The following is a 23,149-nucleotide window of genomic DNA, read 5'->3' on the forward strand; positions in this document are numbered from 1 at the left end:
TGCATTGTCAATGAGCAATAATATTTTGAAAGGAATCTTTTTTTCTGAACAGTAGTTCTCAACTGTGGGCTTAAAATATTCAGTAAACCATGTTGTAAACAGATGTGCTGTCATGCAGGCTCTGTTGTTCCATTTATAGAGGACAGGCAGGGTAGATTTAGCATAATTCTTAAGGGCCCTAGGATTTTCAGAATGATAGATGAGCATTGGCTTCAACTTAAAGTCACCAGCTGCATTAGCCCCTAACAGGAGAGTCAGCCTGTCCTTTGAAGCTTTGAAGCCAGGCATTGACTTCTCTTCTCTAGCTATGAAAGTCCTAGATGGCATCTTCTTCCAATATAAGGCTGTTTCATCTACATTGAAAATCTGTTGTTTAGTGTAGCCACCTTCGTTAATGATCTTAGCTAGATCTTCTGGATAACTTGCTGCGGTTTCTACATCAGTATTTGCTATTTCACCTTGTACTTTTATGTTACAGAGACGGCTTCTTTCCTTAAACCTCATGAACCAACCTCTGCTAGCTTCAAACTTTTCTTCTGCAGCTTCCTCACCTCTCTCGGCCTTCATAGAATTGAAGAGAGTTAAGGCCTTGCTCTGGATTAGGCTCTGGCTCAAGGGAATGTTGTGGGTGGTTTGATCTTCTATCCAGACCACTAAAACTTTCTCCATATCCGCAATAAGGCTGTTTCGCTTTCTTATCATTCGCGTGTTCACTGGAGTACCACTTTTAATTTCTTTCAAGAACTTATCCTTTGCATTTACAACCTGGCTAACAGTTTGGCGCAAGAGGCCTAGTTTCCGACCTATCTCCGCTTTCGACATGCCTTCCTCACTAAGCTTAATCATTTCTAGCTTTTGATTTAAAGTGAGAGACATGCGACTCTTCCTTTCACTTGAGCACTTAGAGGCCATTGTAGGATTATTAATTGGCCTAATTTCAATATTGTTGTGTCTCAGGAAATAGGGAGGCCCAAGAAGGAGAGATGGGGGAAGGGCCAACTGGTAGAACAGTTACGTCACATGCAGTATTTATCAATTAAGTTCACCATATTACAGAGGCATGGTTCATGGCACCCCCCCCCCAACAATTACAACAGTAACATCAAAGATCACTGATCACAGATCACCATAACAAATACAATTATAATGAACAAATTTGAAACATTGTGAGATTTACCAAAATGCAATACAGAGATACAAAGTGAGTAAATGCTGCTGGGAAAATGGTGCCCAAAGACTTCTTTGATGCAGGGTTACCACTCTCGATTTCTAAAATACAAATCGTCTGCGAAGCACAATAAAGTGAAGCGCAATAAAACGAAGTATGCCTATATTGTGTCAACCTTCAGATTTTGGTTATCTCTTTTGGGAGGTTTAAGATATTAGTTTTTAATCCCAAATTCTTTACATAGAAATTTACCTCCCTCTGAAATCAAGTAGCACTTCAAGTTTTTCCCTTCATGGAAGTGGTTGCTGGCATAGAAAAATACTAAAAGTCTTCATCAACTGATTTAATCTTTTCATGCTCTAGTAAAGATTTCAAATGTAAACCTTCTTCTTCTACAGAAACCAATTATTGGTAATACATTATTTCCTCTTAGCAAATCAAAGAAGCATCCAATCCCACATTATAATACCAAGGAAAACATGACATGATTTAAAAACATATTTGTACACTAGCTCAAGACAATCAATTAACCTCCACTTCCACTTGAAAAACGCAAGACAAAAGGAAGTTTTACTAGTCTACTCTTCAAAAATGGGGACAGGTGGCTGTGGGGGCCAGTTCAGAAATTACAGTTGTCCATTATCTGCTGGAATGTAACTCATGAACTGTCACCCTTTTCTAATTCCTATATGTTGTCACACTCATTGCTTTCCTTGCCCTCTTGGTATGTACGAAGCTGCTCCATGAAGCCCGCATTTGGACATATGGAAGGCCTTGCATTTTTCACCAAAGAAAAAGCACTGATGAACGAGATTTCTTCAGAATTCATCAGGAAACCTATTACAATTGCAGCAGCCCTGGAAACTCCTGCATTACAATGAACAAGAACCACACCATCCTGCAATAAAAATCAATCAAAAATCTTCATTATTCACCTAGAAAGTTGTTAAATCAGTTGCACATTCTTATACTACTTGAAATTATAAAATAAAAATATTCATTTTATCAATTTGCTTGATTCAACATATTCAATTACCAAAATACAATTCATTGTGAGCAATGAATGGAATAATCAATTAATCAATTTTAGGCACATAGTGGATATTCCATAAATGTTTGCTAATAAAATAAATTAATTTTGTTCTGATAAGAAGGAAGTGTTCTCTTAAAAATTTGAATCACCATTTTGCCATGGGCAGACAGGAATTGTGTGACAGTGTACCTGTTTTATCAAGTGTTCTGTGTTCTCGTGCTGTTAGGAGTAGCTTTTCAACTAGATTGCAAGCTCCTTGAGGGAAGCACTATGTATCTTTCATATCTTCTCAGAATAAGTAATATTTGTTGGCAGATTAGCTGAGCCAAGTGTAGGTCTTTTTTAAGTGAGTCTTCTGATATATAAAAAAATTTCCCAAATTGCTAACAGTAGTTATGTCTAAATGATTTAAGTAGGGTGAATTTCTACTTATCTGTATTTTCCAATTTTTCTACAGTGACATACCTTATTTACATCATGTCTTTGAAATCCCATCTTATAAAATGAGTAATAAAGTAAACATGGAATATCAACACATTTCCATATTAACAAACAAAACCTTTTACACCTTAAAAAAAGGGGGGAAGACAAGTAAATTTTCATAAAAGAACTCCTGAGGCTATAGAAGTTACCCTGCTACTTTCCTCTCATGTGTATTTCTGTTACTTAAGGCATATACCTAACAACTGATGTTGGGGTCAGAGATAGAGGAAGACAGAGAAACCAAACAACAGGGTTTTACAACTACAGAATGAGGAAAGACATGGGGAAATAGAAGAGATTCCATCTGGCAGCTGTGTATAAAAAGATAAAACAAGAAACTATGGCCTAGAAAGGTAGTTTTGAAATACGCAATTCATTGAGTAATCACATTTAATAAAACCTGCATATACAACAGACAAGGTTATGAAAAGATCTCTTCCAGAAAAACAAAAATGAAGAAAATTCAAGAATGCTAATGCTGAAACTAAAAAGTGTTAATCTAAACAGTAAAGAATTTTCAGGGTAAGGAAATATTGGCTGAGGTTACAACTGCGGTGTAAGATATAACGCTTGAGAGATTGGAACAAATTGTGGAATTCTAATACATCTTGTAGCAGAAACATTTTAGGTACCTCCTCAGATTCTCTTAGTGTTATTATCTCATGGGCCCCAAGCTTGCTCCATCTCAGCCTCCACTTCTGTGGAACCACCCCCTTAGGCCTAATGAGTTTTGCTTGCCTAAGAAGGCCTGGCTCTTCCCTATTATCATCTCTGCATAGACAAGTACACCCCAAGTTCTGGATTCTCTTGCTGCTTCTGAACTTGGATGAAAAGTTACACCACAGGCCACTGAATTTGGCTTCAAGGCAGCTGCTGGAGGAGTGCTGTAACCTGGAACTGTGGGATTAGTTACCATCCCATGGGTAAACTTTTCCCCAGGGGAAAACAGGAGCTGACAGAGAGCCAGGCAGATAAATTCTCTCTTCTTTCCCTCCCAAAGTCTATACTGAGGTACAGTTCCTTTGTACTCCCTGCCTGGAGATGCCTTAAGTGGTAAAGCAGGTATATGTGCTGAGCACGCAGCTATTTCACCGTCAGCTCAACTGTGCGGCTGTGCTCAGTAGGGTGAACACACCATCTCGTGCTGCTTCCCATCAGTCCCTGAATCGATTCCCATTCTTCCCACTTTCACCACCCATGGATTCTCTCAAATGAAGCATCAGCTACTAATCTTTGTCTCAGGTTCTGTTTTTTTAGGAAACCCAAGCAAAGGACCCTTTTAATTAACTATTACCCTTTTCACATTTTACTTGCAACATGTACGTATCTTTTAATGATGAATATCAATATGGATTATGCCTAAATTTTTCTTTTACCATTTAAGGCCTATCTCACATCGCCTTAGAGAAGCAGCTAATACAGAAACATTATCATTTTTATTTCTGACACTATCAACTGGCACACTGGAATGTTATCATCTAGACCCTATAAAATCTTTCATAAGAGAAAACACTGGCCAATATTAGGGCTTGAATTAGAAAACCTCTTTGTTTTCTTTAGTCTAAATATCCGCTATTAAACAAAGCTGAAAGGTAGAGGTGAATAGTTCTACATTTTTCAGATAATCTAAAGGAAAGTACCTAGAATAGTACTGGGCACGTAAGGCATTCATTAAATATTACTAAATAAAAGGAAGGGAGAGAGATGGAGAAATGAGAGGAGAAAGGTAGAAGGGAAATCATTAGCCAGAATTCAATTAAGCTGGATTCTAATGTTCATGTCATTAAGTGTTAGGTCTTCTAGGAGAATAAACTTTTCTAAGTGCTTCTACATTCCCATCTATTTACCTCACATAAATTTTGTAAGAATTGTATACTAACTAAAAATGGTGTCATTTCAAGGTATAATTACTGGTAACAGCTAACTTAGAAGCCCAGTTTGACCTGGATCTATTACCAATGTTGAAGTATTATATTATCTGTTGGTCTTTTAAAGTCAGAGAACCAACGGACAGCTTCTGATCAGCATTTTCACACAATCTCAGTAAAGCAATACATTTAGTCCTGGAGTACCCTATGATTTTCTATTGTTAAAAATGCATAGATTTACTATCCCTATCACAGCCATAAAAATGAATGCATATTAATCTTCATAAACACACTAAAAGGACAATCCTAGTATCTATCCCATACGGCAGGTGGTTATAAACCATCAAAGGAAATCTAAGTAAACATAAACACAGGAAAATTCAGTAAATGGAGAATTTTATCTCCTAACATTTCTCAGGAAGCCCTAGGAAGATGATATAATAAGGTTAAAAGTGAGTAACTCATTGAGTGACTCCTGGCTGGCTCAGTCAGTAGAGCATGTGACTTTTGATCTCAGGATCAGGAGTTCAAGCCCCATGTTGGGCATTGAGATTACTTAAAAAATAAAAAATAAGTTATCTCATTGAGAAAAAAAATATCAGAGAACTAAACAGCTGTAAGTTAAAAGATTGTTGGAGGGGAAATTTCATAATGGTTCTCTATGTATTAATCAGAAAAAGAATAAAGCTTAGATAATGGACCTGTATTTTAAAATTGCTGTCTTTGAAGAACTGTGGATCAAAATAAAACTTACCTTCATTTTTGCTTGTTCAATAAATTCAAAACATTCTGGAAAATAAGACAGGATATTGGTTTCAGGCAGATCCAATACAGAAATACTCTTATATATAAAGTCACTGAGGAAAGTATTTTCAACTCCATATGCAACATTGAGAATATGTGTCACCTTAAAGGGGAAAAAAAAAAGATGATTTTTAAAAATTCTCTAATGAATTAAAATTAGGTTAATTAAAAAGAGAATGAGATGTTGAGATTTGTAATAAGAATAAACAAACAACTTAAGCATGACTCACTTGAATAATACTTCCTACAGGAAGCTTCCTCTGACTGCCTCATCCCTCACCAGAAGGGCTAATTCTGTACACTCTCACAGCACCCTCTACTTGCCCTAATTATAGCTCTTACCACTTTGACATTATTTGTCTCCCTCATGGTACTAGAAACTCCATGAGGGGAGGAACCATGTTTGGCTTCTTCAGTATTATGAGTAAGCACTGTCTGTGAGCAATGACCTTAGCACAAAAAGTACTTAAAATATTTGTTGGATAAATCAATGAATATGCATATAAAAAACTTGATTAAGGGAAGTACATCAATAACACAGACTTCTTTTTCAATAATTATTTTCCGATTTTCCTTCATATTCTTTAGTAGTATGACGGTTCTCAAGTGTGGCTGCACATTAGAATCACCCAGTTAACTTTTAAAATGTCAGTGCCACAGGGCCTCAAACCTAGAGACTCCAATGAATTAGTCTGGTTGAAAGGATGGTCATTTCTTTCAAGTGGTCCACAAAAGCAACCTTCTACCCATCTATGCATTTGAGCTCCTTTCCTACAGTCTACCAAGCATATGGAAGGGGCCATGTGGAAGGTTAATTAAAAGAATCCAAAAGTTAAATGGATCAAGAAAATAGGGCACTGTTTCTTGTCATGACATGCCTCACCATATTCTCTTTCTTAGCATGGGTGTTCGGTTTTACCTGATCTCGATATTTTCATGTATTTCACACGTATTTTATTTTTAATTTTTAAACTTTTTAAAGGTTTATTTATTTAGGGGTGCCTGGGTGGCTCAGTCGGTTGGGCGGCCGACTTCGGCTTAGGTCATGATCTTGCGGTCCGTGAGTTCGAGCCCCGCGTCGGGCTCTGTGCTGACAGCTCGGAGCCTGGAGCCTGTTTCGGATTCTGTGTCTCCCTCTCTCTGACCCTCCCCTGTTCATGCTCTGTCTCTCCTGTCTCAAAAATAAAACGTTAAAAAAAATTTTTTTTAAGTTTATTTATTTAAATAAGCTCTACACCCAAAGTGGGGCTCAAACTCACAATACTGAGATCAAGAGCCGCACATTCCACCAACTGAGCCAGCCAGGTGCCCCTTACACACTTTAGAGTATCTTCCAGCTCTGCCTCTCTTGCCTCCACTACCCTCATAGACATGGCTCTGGCAGCGCCCCACTTATCCACCTAGTACAGCTAACTAGATTGAGGCAGACACCAGACTTAAACAACACTGATCAAATTATTTTCAGAAATTTAAAATAGGTACATAAGACAGCTGAATGGTCCGCAAACTTGAGAGGTCTAAGATAGCCGCTTTCTATTATGTGCCCAAAGAAGCTGAAGAATCTCTGCTCCTAAATAAGAACAGAGTAGATACCTGTGCAGAAAGGGGCCATGATGCCAGCAGCAGAGAGGGACCATCTTGGAGAGCCTTCTATTCTCTAGCACAGCCAGTCTCTGCCCTCAGATTCCAGAGATTCCCCCTAAATTACTATACACACATTCTCTTTTCTTGCTAGGGTTTCTGTGCCTCCCAACCCAAAGAGCATTGATTAAAACATTCCGGGAGCTAGGCCCCATGAAGACAGAGCCACAGGCCATTCATTTACTGACCTAACTGCCTTGTAGAAGACAGATAACAGAAAAAACCTCAAATGTCTACTCAAGAGACATTCTTATATAGAGATGAGATGGGAGAAACTAGAAAGGTAAGAACATTTTTAGAAGATAAAGTCTGAAATGTCCTTCTGCTTTCCCCAGTGAAGTCTTGTCTATGTCAACTCACTCATTGCCAGTGTACTTCTGACCGGGATTATATGATTCTGCCCTGGATAATATATACAATATATATAAATACAATATATATATTGAATCTATATATACAATGTGCATATATATATATATACAATTTATATATATATAAATTTATATGTAAAATTTATGTATATATAAATTGTATATATACACACACACACACACACACAATATAAGATATATATAACTTATTACCTATTACCTATGTATCTTCACAGGATTATGGAGAAAACCAAATGAGAATCTTAGGAAAACCTCTTGAAAGGTAAAAGTGCTTTACAAATATTATGGATTACCAATGCCTGGGTAGTTTAGCTGTTGGGAAGTGCAATTTATATGTGTATTGACTGGGCCTGATAGAAAAGAATTGTACTGAATCACAGGTGGTGGTGGTGATGGGGACCCAGCCTAAAACCCTTTCTAGTAATTAAGCATACTTCCAAAATGTAGGTATGGAGGTCCTAACAATGGTTGCCCTTGGGATGCCCTTTGTAATAGGGATAATAAGAAAAACCACTTTATTGCAAACCTAATGTATGCTAGGCCTATAAGTTATCTCACCTAATCCTCACATATAGGCATTATTATTTCTAATTTTAGTAAACTTACATATTGTGAACTGGTTCAAAAATCAGAACATTATAAAAAAGAAACAAACTTTTGCTCTCACCCTGTCCCTATCTACTCCGTTTTCTCCTACCTTAATGGTAACCACCTTTGTTGGCGTCTTGTATATTCTTTTAGAGCATCTTCAGGCAAATTTGTTTATTCCCTTTCTTACACAAAGACAACACCTTGGGTTCTCCTCTCATTTAAATATGTGCTCAACTGCTGGTAGGAATGCAAACTGGTGCAGCCACTCTGGAAAACAGTATGGAGGTTCCTCAAAAAATTAAATATATAACTATGCTACGACCCAGGAATTACACTACTAGTTATTTACCCAAGGGATACAGGTGTGCTATTTTGAAGGGGTACACGCACCCCAATGTTTATAGCAGCGCTACCTACAATAGCCAAAGTATGGAAAGAGGTCAAATGTCCATCTACTGATGAATGGATAAAGAAGATGTGGTATGTGTATGTACATACACACACAATGGAGTATTACTCAGCAATCAAAAAGAATGAAATCTTGCCATTTGCAACTACATGGATCGAACTAAAGGGTATTATGCTAAGCAAAATTAGTCAGAGAAAGAAAAATATCATGACTTCACTCATATGTGGAATTTAAGATACAAAACAGATGAACATAAGGGAAGGGAAGCAAAAATATGAAAACAGAAAGGGGGGCAAAACATAAACTCTTAAATATAGAGAATAAACTGGGGGTTGTTGGAGGGGTTGTAGGTGAGGAAATGGGCTTAATGGGTAAGGGGCATTAAGGAAGACACTTGTTGGGATGAGCACTGGGTGTTATACATAGGGAATGAATCATTGGAATCCACTCCTGAAATCATTATTGCACTATATGCTATCTATGCTATCTATAGATAGATATATAGATATAGATAGATATAGATATAGATATAGATATAGATATAGATATAGATATAGATATAGATATGTAAGTAAGGGTTGCCTGGGTGGCTCAGTCGGTTAAGCATCCGACTTCAGCTCAGGTCATGATCTCACGGTTAGTGAGTTCAAGCCCTGCGTCAGGCTCTGTGCTGACGGCTCAGAGTCTGGAGCCTGCTTCGGATTCTGTGTCTCCCTCTCTCTCTGTTCCTCCCCCACTCACACTCAGTCTCACTGTCTCTCAAAAATAAAGAATAAGAAAAATTAAAAATAAATAAATAAAAAATAAATGTCCTGGAATTTTTTTTAGATTAGTATTTACAGACTCTTTTTTTTTGGTGTTCTTTTTTATAGCTATATAGTTCTGTAGTGTGAGTGCACTATTATTTAACCAATTCCCTATCTATGAACATGTGAGTTTTTGTCAATGATTTGCTGTTAATAAACAATGCATCAATAAGTAACTTGGAACATTTTATGTTTCAGTTTTCTATCTTCCATAGTACTTTGTTGGACACACACCAAGCCCTTGGGTACCTTATTAACAAAGCAACTATTATTACTATATCTAAACATTAAAATGAAATTCCTAATGAAATTTCTGAAATGATCTTCAAAAGAATTTCTATTAATTATAGCACTTAAGTCTTAGAATAATATGCCTTTGAAATGTGCCACACATTTAAATCAATAATCATGTTTTGTAGAGTCACTAAATTTTTCAATAAACCCTCTATTCAGCTGGTCAGTTTACCTTAGGAGGATCTTTTAAACACCTGCTTGCTTCACATCGCCAGATGAAAGTGAATTTGAACTAGTGTATCATAAAAGGGGATAGATAATGAAACATTTGCCAATGAATAAATTTTATCATTTTTTCTAGTTTCCATTTTTTCTCTGAGAAGTATTAATTTGCTAGTGTAAACAAGACTCTGAAACTTGTCCTACTTATGTTAAAATATTGATCTAAGATGGATGCTATTAGGAAACACAGTACTTCTCATATCCTTATGCAATTCCAGGCTATTATCTCTTCTTGTCAGACAGTTATTATTATAACTGTTACTGCAACTGCCTTGTAACTACTCTCCCCATCTTTAGTTTATGCAACACTCCGATCTATTTTCCACATGGCCTCTACCAAGCAACCTTTCTAAACTGCAAATTTGATCCTGTTACTTCCCTGGGTAAAGATTTTCACATACTTTTGGATAAAGTCCAACAGTTTACCCAGGCTTACATGGATTTTTGTGATCTGATTCATGCTTACATCCCTGGCCTTGTTTCTTGGTATCCTTCTTTGTCACTCTCTATTCCAGGGTTACTGAACTTTTTTTCCGTCTCTGAAAGCATCAGCCTTTCTCTTCTGGAGCTGCACACAAACCACTTCTCTTACCTGAACACTTTTCTGTCTGCTCCCTCCCCACCCCATTCAGAGCAAACTTCAATATCACTTCTTTCATCACTTCCCTGACCTTACATTCCCCTACCCAACCCAACTCAATCCAAACATGGAGGGCATCATCTCACATGCTCTCCAGTAGCACCTGCATTTCCCCATCAAAGCACATTATACCCTGGACTGAAGGTGCTTATTTGTTGTTCTCTCCTCTACCCTCTGCTCCAGAAGCTTCATGTTAATAAACCACAGCAATTCCATGATGCCAAAACACTGCTGGACAAAATAGAGGGCTAAAATAAGTAATAAATCACATCAGTTGTGTGGGAAGGGTGGGGGAAAATGGAATTGGGGAAGAAGTGGTATTTGAGTTGGGACTCAGGCATGGGTATGTCTTGGATGAGAAGAGAGGAAAGTCTATCCCACACAAAGGAAGTACATAAGCAGAGGCAAGAAAACATGCCTCAAAGTCAGGTTCGTGAGGGTCCGTGAAGGGAGACTGAGAGAATATAAAATTGGAAAGATGAATTATAAATCCATATATTTTAATTAGGTATAATAATTTTTGCAACTTTATTAAAATGACAGCCAGAATGTTACCAATTAAATTCTGAAATGGACTACTAGTTTCCTAAATAAATGTAACAATTATGCAATCCCTATCAAAATAACACCAGCATTCTTCACAGAGCTAGAACAAACAATCCTAAAATTTGAATGGAACCAGAAAAGACCCCGAATAGCCAAAGCAATCTTGAAAAATAAAACCACAGCAGGAGGCATCACAATCCTGGACTTCAAGCTGTATTACAAAGCTGTAATCAAGACAGTATGGTACTGGCACAAGAACAGACACTCAGATCAATGGAACAGAATAGAGAACCCAGAAATGGATCCACAAACATATGGTCAACTTATCTTTGACAAAGCAGGAAAGAATATCCAATGGAATAAAGACAGTCTCTTCAGCAAGTGGTGCTGGAAAAACTGGACAGCAACATGCAGAAGAACGAACCTGGACCACTTTCTTACACCATACACACACAAAAAAAAACTCAAAATGGATGAAAGACCTAAACATAAGACAAGAAGCCATCAAAATCCTAGAGAAGAGGTGTGCCTGGGTGGCTCAGCCAGTTAAGTGTCTGACTTCGGCTCAGGTCATGATCTCACATGAGATCATGTGGGCTTGAGTTCGAGCCCCGTTGTTGGGCTCTGTGCTGACAGTTCCAAGCCTAAAGCCTGCTTCAGATCCTGTGTCTCCCTCTCTCTCTGCCCCTCCCCTGCTTGCACTGTCTCTGTCTCTATCTCTCTCAAAAGTAAATAAAAAACATTAATTTTAATAAAAATTTTTAAAAATCCTAGAGGAGAAAGCAGGCAAAAACCTCTTTGACCTCAGCTGCAGCAACTTCTTAACACATCTCTGGAGGCAAGGGAAACAAAAGCAAAAATGAACTATACTGGGACCCCATCAAAATAAAAAGCTTCTGCACAGTGAAAGAAACAATCAGCAAAACTAAAAGGCAACCGATGGAATGCGAGAAGATATTTGCAAATTTTATTATCAGATAAAGGGTTAGTATCCAAAATCTATAAACTTATCCAACTCAACACCCAGAAAACAAATAATCCATTGAAGAAATGGGAAAAAGACATGAACAGACACTTCTCCAAAGAAGACATCCAGATGGCCAACTGACACATGAAAAAATGCTCAACATCACTCATCATCAGGGAAATGCAAATCAAAACCACAATGAGCTACCGCCTCACACCTGTCAGAACGGCTAACCATAACAACTCAGGCAACAACAGATGTTGGCGAGGATGTGGAGAAAGAGGATCTCCTTTGCACTGCTGGTGGGAATGCAAACTGGTGCAGCCACTCTGGAAAACAGTATGGAGGTTCCTCGAAAAATTAAAAATAGAACAACCCTACGACCCAGCAATTGCACTAGTAGGTGTGTATCCAAGGGATACAGGTATGCTGTTTCAAAGGGGCACATGAACTCCAACGTTTACAGCAGCACTATTGACCACAGCCAAAGTATGGAAGGAGCCCAAATGTCCATCTACGGATGAAAGGATAAAGAAGATGTGGTGTATATATATATATACGTATATATACGTATATATATGTGTATATATATATATATATATATATATATATATAATGGAATATTACTCAGCTATCAAAAAGAATGAAATCTTGCCATTTGCAACTATGTGGATGGAACTGGAGGGTATTATGCTAAGCTAAATTAGCCAGAGAAAGATAAATATCATATGACTTCATTCATGTGAGAAATTTAAGATACAAAACAGATGAACATAAGGGAAGGGAAGCAAAAATAATACAAAAACAGGGAGGGGACAAAACAGAAGAGACTCATAAATATGGAGAACAACAGAGGGTTACTGGAGGAGTAGTGGGAGGGGGCATGGGCTAAATGGGTAAAGGTATTAAGGAATCTACTCCTGAAATCATTGTTGCACTATATGCTAACTTGGGATGTAAATTTAGAAAATAATAGTAATTATTTTTTAAAAATTTAATATATTCAAAAAAAATTAAAATTAAAATAAAAAAAACAAACGTAACAATTAAAATATTTTCTATACATGGCTGCAGACCTGAAGCATTTTTTTTACCTTGTGCTTTTTCAGAGTATCCAGATCGTGAGCAGCATCTTGTGACCCTATAAGAAATAAATCATATCACCTTCAACATGAAAATAATCATCCGGACTTTTAATATAATTTTTGCAGGAATTCTATTAGTTATTCATTTATTTTAAAAAATACAACTCGGAGAGTACCTGGATGGCTCAGTCAGGTGAATGTCTGACTCTTGATTTCGGCTCAGATCATGATCCCAGGGTCATGGGATTGAACCCTGTGTCAGGTTCCGTGCTCAGCGTGGAGCCTGCTTAAGATTCTCATTCTATCTCTCAATAAATAAGCAAATAAATAATTTTTAAAAATAAAAATGGGGCACCGGGGTGGCTCAGTTGGTTGAGCCCGACTTCGGCTCAGGTCATGGTGCCGTGGTTTTTTAGTTCAAGTACCACATCAGCCTTGCTGCTGTCAGCACAGAGCCTGCTTTGGATCCTCTGTCTCCCTCTCTCTGCCCTTCCCCACTTGCGTGCTCTCTCTCTCTCAAAAATAAACAAACATTATTTAAAAAAAAAAGATTCTCTCTCTTCCTCTGTCCCTCTCCTCGGCTCATGCTCATGCATTCTTTCTAAGATAAAAAATATATAAATAAAATAAAAAATGCAACTTGGGAGGACCTAATTCAAACTTTCTAAAAGACAATTTGGAACTACTCATTACAAAATATTCATCTTGTATATATCTCATACTCTGAAATCTCACTTCGAACAATTTCTTGCAAGCCCTGGATGTTGCAAAGGTTAGCCATCAGGATGTTCATTGTAGTATTGTTTATAATACAAAAAAAACTCCAAACCCTCAAAATGAGTAAAAAACAACAAAAAGCCTAATAATAGGGGTTGGGTTAAATAAAATATGATACTATTATGTAGTTAAATACATACACCCATTAAAATGAAAATGCTCAGGCACCTGGCTGGCTCATTGGTAAAGCATGTGACTCTTGTAGTCATGAGTTTGAGCCCCACGCTGAGAGTAGAGTTTACTTAAAACAAACAAACAAACAAACAAACAAGAATGTAGAAGAATATTTATGGCATGGAAATATATTCTCAACATATTAGGTGATAATACTATTATATTACAAAACACCATCATCCATTTCTGTGAAAACAAAAAATATGTATATGCCTAAAAATGAACAGGAAGGATATAGAACAAAATGTTGATAGTGGGATTACAGGTGATTTTCTTCTTTACACTCATTTGTATTTTTACTCTACATATCTATTTCTTTAAAAAAGATTTTTTAATATTTATTTATTTTGAGAGTCAGAGAGAGCAGGGGAGGGGCAGAGAGATCAGTGCTGTTGAGCAGAGCCCAACATGGAGCTCAAACCCAAGAACCGTGAGATCATGACCTGAGCCAAAATCAAGAGTCAGATGCTTAACCAACTAAGCCACTGAGGCACCCCAATATCTACTACTTTTGTAACTTAAAAAAAGATGTTAAAAAAACACCCACAAAATGACTCTGGTTTAGGAATATCTAATAGCTTAGAGCAAACACTGCTGGGTTTATAGATTCCACCCACATTCCCTGCACCAATAGGGCTATCCCCTTTTACAGCTTCTTCCTGTTAAAGTTGGCTCCCCATATCTACCAAACTTGGAAAATGACTCTAGCTAATAACCAAGTTTAAACATGAGATTATTAGTTAAAATAAAGTGAGTTACACAATTGAAAAATATAGGGCATTTCTTTTTTAAAGATTTCAAGTATTTTACTTTTCTAGATTAGGATCCATTTCCATAAACAATGTTTTTCTTACCTTACCTATCTGGGGAATCTGCCAGCTTCTGTTATGTGATTTTAGGTAGCTGAAAAGCCAGCAAATCCACTGGTTGGCCAGTATTCCCCTGGTAATTGGTAATCGGAAACTCGCGGGCTCCTTACTGAGCCTACATTTAACTTTATACTTAAAAGTTAGCCTATCAAAATATTAATATCTGTTAAAGCTGGATGGTGGATATGCAGCTGTTATATTATTGTCTGTAATTTTCTACACATTTGAAATACTTAAATTAAAAAAATAATTTCTCAATTTTCTGCAGGAAGTCCTAACCACCTCCAGGGGAAAAATGGCTTCAAATAAATTAAATACATATCATCTTTTAAATAATAATTAATTCCACTCTGCCTATTTCTTACAATAGCAAAAAAAAAAAAAAAACAACCAAACATGAATAAATGAAATTCTTTCTTCGAACCCTAAACCATCATTATTACACTTATCAAAGCTGGATACTTAGATCATTTCCATTGAACATACACCAAACAGAACAGGTTGATTATATATTTCAGAATTAGCTATCCCATTTTGAAAGTCCCTTCCAGAATATGAACCATATTGAAACAAATTTAGTATTCTTGAAGCCAAAAAAAAAAAAAAAATACAACTTCTGTGCTCTGCCTTTTCAAATAAGAAAATTATATTAGTGTTAATAGTGTGGGGAAACAATTTTAGTTAGCATAAATGGATTTCAGGTAATTGGCTTGTGTGTTTCATCTAATACTTAGTATTACAGTTCAAGTTAATTCTCTCTAAATTCTAGATATAAACATCAGCTTTCCTCCAATTTAAAGTTGTTGATTTGTGTTACAGTCCTGTGGTAAACTCTTATTGGAAAAACACATGGTTAAAAGAAATAAACACTGTAAATCATATATTATGATAATGTGTTACTTAAACCTTTGTTTTAAAAAAGTAGAATGTTATCCTTTTATGCATATCTTAATTTTTAAAAACAAATACAAATTTTAAGAATTTTATTATTATAAAAGTGGCTACATGAATCATAATTATGTTAAAACTCACAGAAGTAAAAAAAAAACAAAAAAACAAAACACCTCACAGCACTGAATACCAAGTCAACTTTACTATAGGATAGTTTTGAAAATAATTAAAAAGTTGAATAAGAAACAACAAAGAGAGCCAATAACAACAATTTACAGTTATTTTACCTTGATATTTACAAGCCACTAATATTCATTATTTGCCCAAGGATTATTATGGGAATATAAAGATGAGGTAACTAATTTAGAAAGGATATATATTACATGCTATTGGAGTTGGGACTTCTAACAAGTTCAGTGTTTTGCAATCATAACATATGTATCATAAAAAATAGCTACTTAAGTTCTCCAGAATCCTGTTTCTGTTTAAAAGATTCTTTTAGTGAAAATACTAACTATTGTATAAATTCTGATGTAGTATGTCTTAATTTATAAATCACTATTTTCATCATCACAAAAATCAACCAAAAGAAAAAGCATTATTATTGAAAAAGGAAATAAATGATATTCAAAAGAGAAATGTTTTATTTGAGAAAATTTGTAGGAGTGAACATTCATAAATGAATAGAAACAAGAGCATAAATTACTATGCAGATGAAATAACAATATTTATGGAAGAACTGTACAAAATAAAGAGCTATGTAAGTTTAATGTATTATCCACCTCCGAAGAATATTGGGCTTCCTAAATATCAGAAATTTCCATAACCTTATAAAGGACCCTAAGATATTCACCTAGAATTAAAGAGAAGGGTAGGGACTTCTTAACAGAATGTATACAACAAATAATATGTGTAACTTTTAACTACCCAAGAGAAATGGAATTTTCTACTTTTAAAAATTAAGTTGGTTTTAAGAAAAGTCCTAGTGATTTTGTTGTAAAAATATAATTTGCAAATCCTAGGACATAAATGCTCAATAAGATCTTTTTTGTCAACCTGTTAGATCAAGGGCCTATATAAGATTTTTGGAATGCGGAAGCTGGTTTGAATTAATGAGCTAACTGAAAAAGATTATAGTTCCCCAACAACAACAAAAGTTAATTTCATATAGTGCTGTGTGGGAGTTGTGATGCTTGAAGAGATAAAGAAAGCTCTTTGAAGCAACATAGAACCAAACCCCATGTCCAGAGAGAAACCTAGTCTGGTCAGACACAACCACTGCATCATTCATGTGGAAGAAGTTAAGATGTAATCATCCATGGGTCCCTCAGGAATAAGGCACTTGTTACTAGGCCGAAAAAGGTCCATCTACCTCTCACAGGAAAGGTGGTTGTACCTGACAAAAATATCCCATTTCCCGGCCCAAAGAGGAGACCTTATTAAGGACTAGTTTCAGAAGTCTCTCCCAGAACTCTCCCAGGATTGTGGGAAGGGTTCCAACGCCAATCTGAGAACACTACCTTGATCAGCTCACTCTGGATAAGTCTAGATAAAAAAATCACAAAGTTTGTGAGAGTGAAATATTTTAAAATTCTACCATAGGTATTTTAAACCATTGGTACTACGATGGAAGGCAAATAACTGAAAAATGTACCTGAGCATATTTTCTTTCCTAGATATGGTGTGCAAGTCCTGAGTGAACCTTTTAGACTTGCTAGATGATCCCTTAATTTTTCACTGGGCTTCAGAAACTGGTTGGAGATACTTATTTGAAGTTAAAGATAGCTCATGCAGCAATTCATGTAATCATAACACAATAACAAATCCTATGTATACTGCCATTAGTTTGTTTCAAAAACTTCACAACCTCAGGACAGCCCTATGAGAGAAACAGATACCTTTACTTCAGTTTTACAGATGGTTTCTTGGAAGACCAGAGAGAATAAATGACTTGGGCTAGTTCATCTATTAAGAGGTAGAGCAGGACTGAAAACCTGGACTCTCCGGGGCAATCTATATGATGATATAGAGCAGGAGTGGATCAGACTTGAGCCTGATGCCCAGCTCTGTTATTTACTAGGTATGTTACCTTGTGGAAGTTACTTAACCATTGTTAAATCCAGTTCCCACCTGTAAAATGGAGCTGATAATCCCTAATTCAGAGAGTTTTTAAAAGGAGATGCTGTGGGGGCGCCTGGGTGGCGCAGTCGGTTAAGCGTCCGACTTCAGCCAGGTCACGATCTCACGGTCCGTGAGTTCGAGCCCCGCGTCAGGCTCTGGGCTGATGGCTCAGAGCCTGGAGCCTGTTTCCGATTCTGTGTCTCCCTCTCTCTCTGTCCCTCCCCCGTTCATGCTCTGTCTCTCTCTGTCCCAAAAAATAAAATAAACGTTGAAAAAAAAAAAAAAAAAAAAAAAAAAAGGAGATGCTGTGTGCACTTCACAGTAGTACCTAGCTATTTCTGACTCCCAGTACAGTGCTCCTTCTACTCAAGAATGGCTTGGCTGCATAAATACTGGGAAATGGTTAATCTTTTCAAGTCTTAATTTCTGCATTCCTAAATGAACACACTGCTTGAACACACTGCTGATTTTTTTTTTAAAGAATACCGTAACATATCCTTCCAAGCTAGCAAATTTGTGTTTTCATAACTGTGCTTCATTTGCTATTTGTGGACCATGCTTTGTATAGGGAAACAATATTCTCCATCATACAAGAAAGCATAAAACTATCAGGCTCATAGCTATAAATAAAAACACAATTTCCCCATAACACTCCAAAAACAGGCACATAGATTAATATGGCTACAGGAGCCATGCACTCCATATGACAACCACTTGGCTATTTCAAGTATTAACTTGTCTATAACCTTAACAACCTTGCCACTTGTAGTTTTACCTAATTAAAACATTCTGTTTAATATGATGATTTTTAAGGCTATGTTCATTTATAATCCAAGAAAATACAACATTAACATGCTGCCTTCCAGAGAAGTAAAAACACAGGATGAAAGCTTTTCTAAAATCCAGATACCAGGTGCCATGTGCTACCAGAATCTATGCTTCTTGTGGATGGATTGTGGTGCAGAAACATCACTGGCCAGCTAATGGATGTTCCAGATCTAAAAAAGGAAACATTTCAACTTTTCAGCAGGATAGCGGATAGAAGAGAATATTACACATGGCGGGGTGGGGGGAATGAGAAAGTAACACGGCTAAAAAGAATCAACGAGACAGTGGCAAATCGATATACTCACCAAGGAGCAACCACGGCTTAATAACACCAACATGCAGGTCCAAGCTAAGGTCCTGCACATAACCACAACTACCCCCACTGCTCGGCTCTACTTCTTCCACAACATGAATTCTGGCATCTTCCCATGTTTCTATAATTTTCTTTCCAGTTAGCGTTGTCACCCTGGTACATTGCTTCCTGAGATTATTCCGGGAGAACGCTTTAATTTCCTGGTTAAGGGAGTGCATTACATGAGCAGTGGCTAGAAACAATACAAGCAAATCTAGCCAACGGTGGAAAAGGCCAAACTGCTCGTCCCTTAGCGCTCAGAGAAAAAATAGAGCCGCAGGTGTGCAACCCTGTTCAGGTAACAGCAGCCACACACTGCAGACAAAGACCTCCAGGTCCGTTTTCCCCAGCACCAGCAAGTAAGGTGAAGTTTGATTGGCCTTTGAGAAACGGGCCCCGATTGGATGCTGTTTCTTCTTCCGGTCAGCCGAAAATTAGCATTACTTCTACCGTCTCAAGGAATTCGCTAAGAGATTTCTTACTGTTGCTTTTTAAATCTAGCTTTATTTTTCACGTAAAATGGTAAAATAGAAGACTTGGTTGGAGAGACGTCTGATATTTCCTCGCTATTTGAAAGCAGGGATTTTCCTGCTGTGTTTGGTTGGTGTCACTTGTGATAGTGACCATGAACAAAAAGGGCTGATGTAGGTATTGCTCCTGCTTTAGCGAAGGGGCGAAATCATAGTGCAAACAGTTCTACTTCGCATAGCTTCTCTTGTCTGCCTGGATGTCTGTCAGAAGTAACTTTTCACTTACGTCTTGCACATTTTATGCTATCACTGCTAAGAAAAACGTTTGCTGCATAAGAACTGTTGTATTGAGAGGAGCTTAAGATATGTTTTCCAATTTCCCCCGTTTTCACCATCAGTAGAACCTTTATGCAGTGGATATGCATTCTTTGTAAATAAAGCATGTCCTCAAGTCTTCCATTCATAGTTTCCAAAAAAAACCGGGCATGCAAACATAAATTTACAAAACAGATCAATTATGAAATGGTGATTCTGCTTTCAAAAGGATGGTTTGTTTTGCAAAAGAAATCCCAAGAATACTTTAAATAGGAATTTTCCTTATCCCACTTAAAATGCATTATCCCACTTAAAATGCAATTTTAAGTGGGCTTACACACAATGTATTTACACATGTGTAAAGAAGTTGCACTTAATGAAAACTTCTCCAACACTGCATATCAAACTTTTTGTTGTTTTGAATTTTTCTGATGTAGAATTAAAATAAACCAAATCTCCCTGTTGAAGAGTGAGCTATAAGCCCAGGCTATCTACAAGACACCCTAAAATGAAGAACTGAAAGCAATGATTTGCACCATTTAAACAATCACAGGTTCATTAAAATCAACTCTAACCACACATTATTCCGTATGTTTATTATACAATGATAAAAGAACTATCAACGCTCTAGCACTTCCTACTTGTTAGGAACTGTGCTTGCAAGCAGTTTTCAGATTCTCACTGTTACCTATCGGTGCTTAATGATGCTTTACACACATTATCCCTTTGATCTCACCACAAGCCTATTATGAATATTAAAATCATCTACATTTTACAACTAAGCAAACTCAGGTGCAGAGAGAGCAAATAACATATCCTACACTTCACAGCTCCTAAGTTTATAATTACAAATAAAACCTACGTTTGTTTTAGTCCAATGCGTTAGCTCTTATTTTCTTTGGAACAGTGCCCTGCTCCCCCAAAATTATAGTTAACAAATATTTATTATCTGCTATGTGCCAGGCACTGTCACAGTCACTGGGGATATAGCAATGAATAAAAATAAGTCCCCTCTTTCTTGGAACTTATATCCGGGTGGAGAGAGCAGATGGACAGGCAATATATAAATATATAACCATGTTAGGTCATGATTTAAGTGCTAAAAAGAAAAATTGAGTAAAATAAGGGAACACAGGAAAAAGGCAATGTGATACGTGCTATGAGTTGGTAAGAGAAGGCCTCTCTGATAAAGTGAAATTTGAGCAGAGACTTGAATAAAGTTCAAGAGCCAGCCCCTCCCAGCTGTCTGGGAGATGAACTTTGTGAATGGAAGAAACAGCAAGTGCTGAGACAGAAGTGTAGTGGTGGGAGGAAGGAGATTGAGACGTTCAAGAAACTTACAGGTGGCAAACGTGGCTTTGGGGGTGAGTGAAGGGAAGAGCGGTAAGAGATGAGTTCAAGGGAAAAATGATAAGGACTTTGGGTTTTATTCTGAGTGAGATGGGAAGCCACTGGAGGGAAATGGGTAGAGAAGTGGTAGATCCTGTGCTGTGCTACCTGGATCCCCCTTCCGTGAATGCCTGTTGTCTGGGTGTGCTTTTGGCTGAAAGTCAACAATGCCCTCGGGACTGCCTCAGCTTCAGAGACCTCCTTGCCTTCAGTTGTGCCTTTCACAGAACAGACCACATCCCTGTCCATGATGAGGGAGCATAAAGGTCTGGCATATTAGCCCAAATTGAAACAACTCTGAAGGGCACTGTAGCTCTACAGGCCAACATGTATTTGGCCAAGACTGTCAGTGGGCACGCATAACCTTTGTACTTCTCTGTCCAGTCCTGATCCTTCCCTTCCCTTCCACAAATGTTGATACCAAGGGCAATCCTTAAAAAAGTCTTGCATGCTGGAACTCCACCCCAGTCTGCTTCCAGGCAAGTAACATGATATTATGCTTATGCTACAGAAGGATCTTTCTAGCTTCTTTGAGGAGAGGGGGTAAAATGGCAGCAAGGAGATATGTTAGGAGACTACTGCAAACGTCCACATGAGAGAAGATGGCTGTTTGGGCTAGAATAACAGCAGAGGGAGAGGGAACAGTCAGATTCTAGATATATATGAGAACCAAGCCAAGAGGATTTATGACCAGATTAATGTGGAGGAGACTAGGATAATTACAAGGATTTTTGGCCTGAGCAACTAAAGAGGCGATTTTCCATTTACCAAGAAAGGGGTGATGTGGAGATGAAAGGTTCAGTTGGGGATATGTTAAACTTAATATGCCTATGAATCAACCAAGTAGATATGTCAAGTGGGCAGCTGAACTATATGAATCTGGACTTCATAGGAAAGATCTCTGCAAGGCGTGTACATTTTGGAGTAATCAGCTTAAAGATGCCTTTTAAAGCCACAAGAGTAGATAAGATCTAGTAAGGAAGAGTGACAGAGAAGCCTCGCCCCTCATTCACAGGGAGGAAGAGGAGGAAGATCCAGCAAAGAAGACTAAGAAGGAGAGGCCCAGAAGATAGGAGGGAAAAGAGAGAGAGAAGTCAGAGAGTACAAATAAAGTGTCTCAAGGAGGACAGTGTGATCAACTGTTGCATGCTGCTGATCGTGTTGATTAAGATGGAGAGTGAGCACTGCTACTGGATGTAAAGGCCTCCTTAGCAGGAACAGATGCTATGTCCCAGCACTATATGAACAGTATCTGATTCAATCCTCATGACAACCCAATGAGGTAGGTAATATCTACTGCAGTTTTAAAGAGAAGGACATTAAATTGAGAACTGAAGGACCTTGCCTTTGGTCACAGAGTTTGGGTTTGTTTGTTAGATTCTAATAACAAGGATGAACACAGTTCCATCTTACTCAAAAGCCCGTGCTCTTTACACCACATCATTCTATAGAAGATGGGTAGAATCATTGGCTACACATTGATAGCTCCAGTCTCTGATGATAGTTCTGTAAGATTAATATGCCTGCAGTAGCGTTGGACACCAAGACACTGATTCTATTCACTGACTCTATCCAACTCAACCCTTCATTTTACACAACAACAACCAAGGTCCAGAGAAGGAAACTGATTTGTCTAATAGCACATCACTTATGATTCCAGGTCCCTTGACTCAAATTTTACTGCTTGTTCTATTTCAGTTTATGGTTTTCCAAAAAGTCCTTTAAGGTCAAAACTCCTTTCCACATAGCTAGTCTGGATGCAGAGGGACTGGGAGAAGCACCACTCTCTCAGGCCTGGAGAATTGGCAGAAGAGAAAGAAGAGGCAAAAGATTATGAGACCCAGTCAGAGGGAGAGGGCAGCATTCCATCCATGCAGGAAGCATTGCCTGTCCTGGGATGTGACTGGTAAGGGGTTATCCTGAAAGACGGGCACAGCCTTACAGGGGCTAAGAGGCCCTGGGCTGGGCCAAAGGGGAAAGTGTGAAGTGAATACACCCTGGAATATATTCCCAT

General features: G+C 37.6%; 1 protein-coding gene across 1 annotated transcript; it reads right to left on the reverse strand.

Moving 5' to 3' along the window:
• Nucleotides 1–1,011: 1,011 nt before the first annotated feature.
• DUSP19 (dual specificity phosphatase 19) lies at nt 1,012–19,315 on the reverse strand. The gene is made up of 4 exons (XM_058712030.1): nt 18,915–19,315; nt 12,959–13,005; nt 5,307–5,459; nt 1,012–2,066 (listed from the first exon to the last, which is right to left on the reverse strand). The coding sequence occupies exons 1-4, from the start codon at nt 19,138–19,140 to the stop codon at nt 1,854–1,856; spliced, it is 639 nt and encodes a 212-aa protein (XP_058568013.1). The 5' UTR covers nt 19,141–19,315; the 3' UTR covers nt 1,012–1,853.
• Between the last annotated feature and the right edge of the window lie 3,834 nt (nt 19,316–23,149).

Source organism: Neofelis nebulosa, chromosome 2, assembly GCF_028018385.1.
Source record: "Neofelis nebulosa isolate mNeoNeb1 chromosome 2, mNeoNeb1.pri, whole genome shotgun sequence".
NCBI classification, from domain to species: Eukaryota; Metazoa; Chordata; class Mammalia; order Carnivora; family Felidae; genus Neofelis; species Neofelis nebulosa.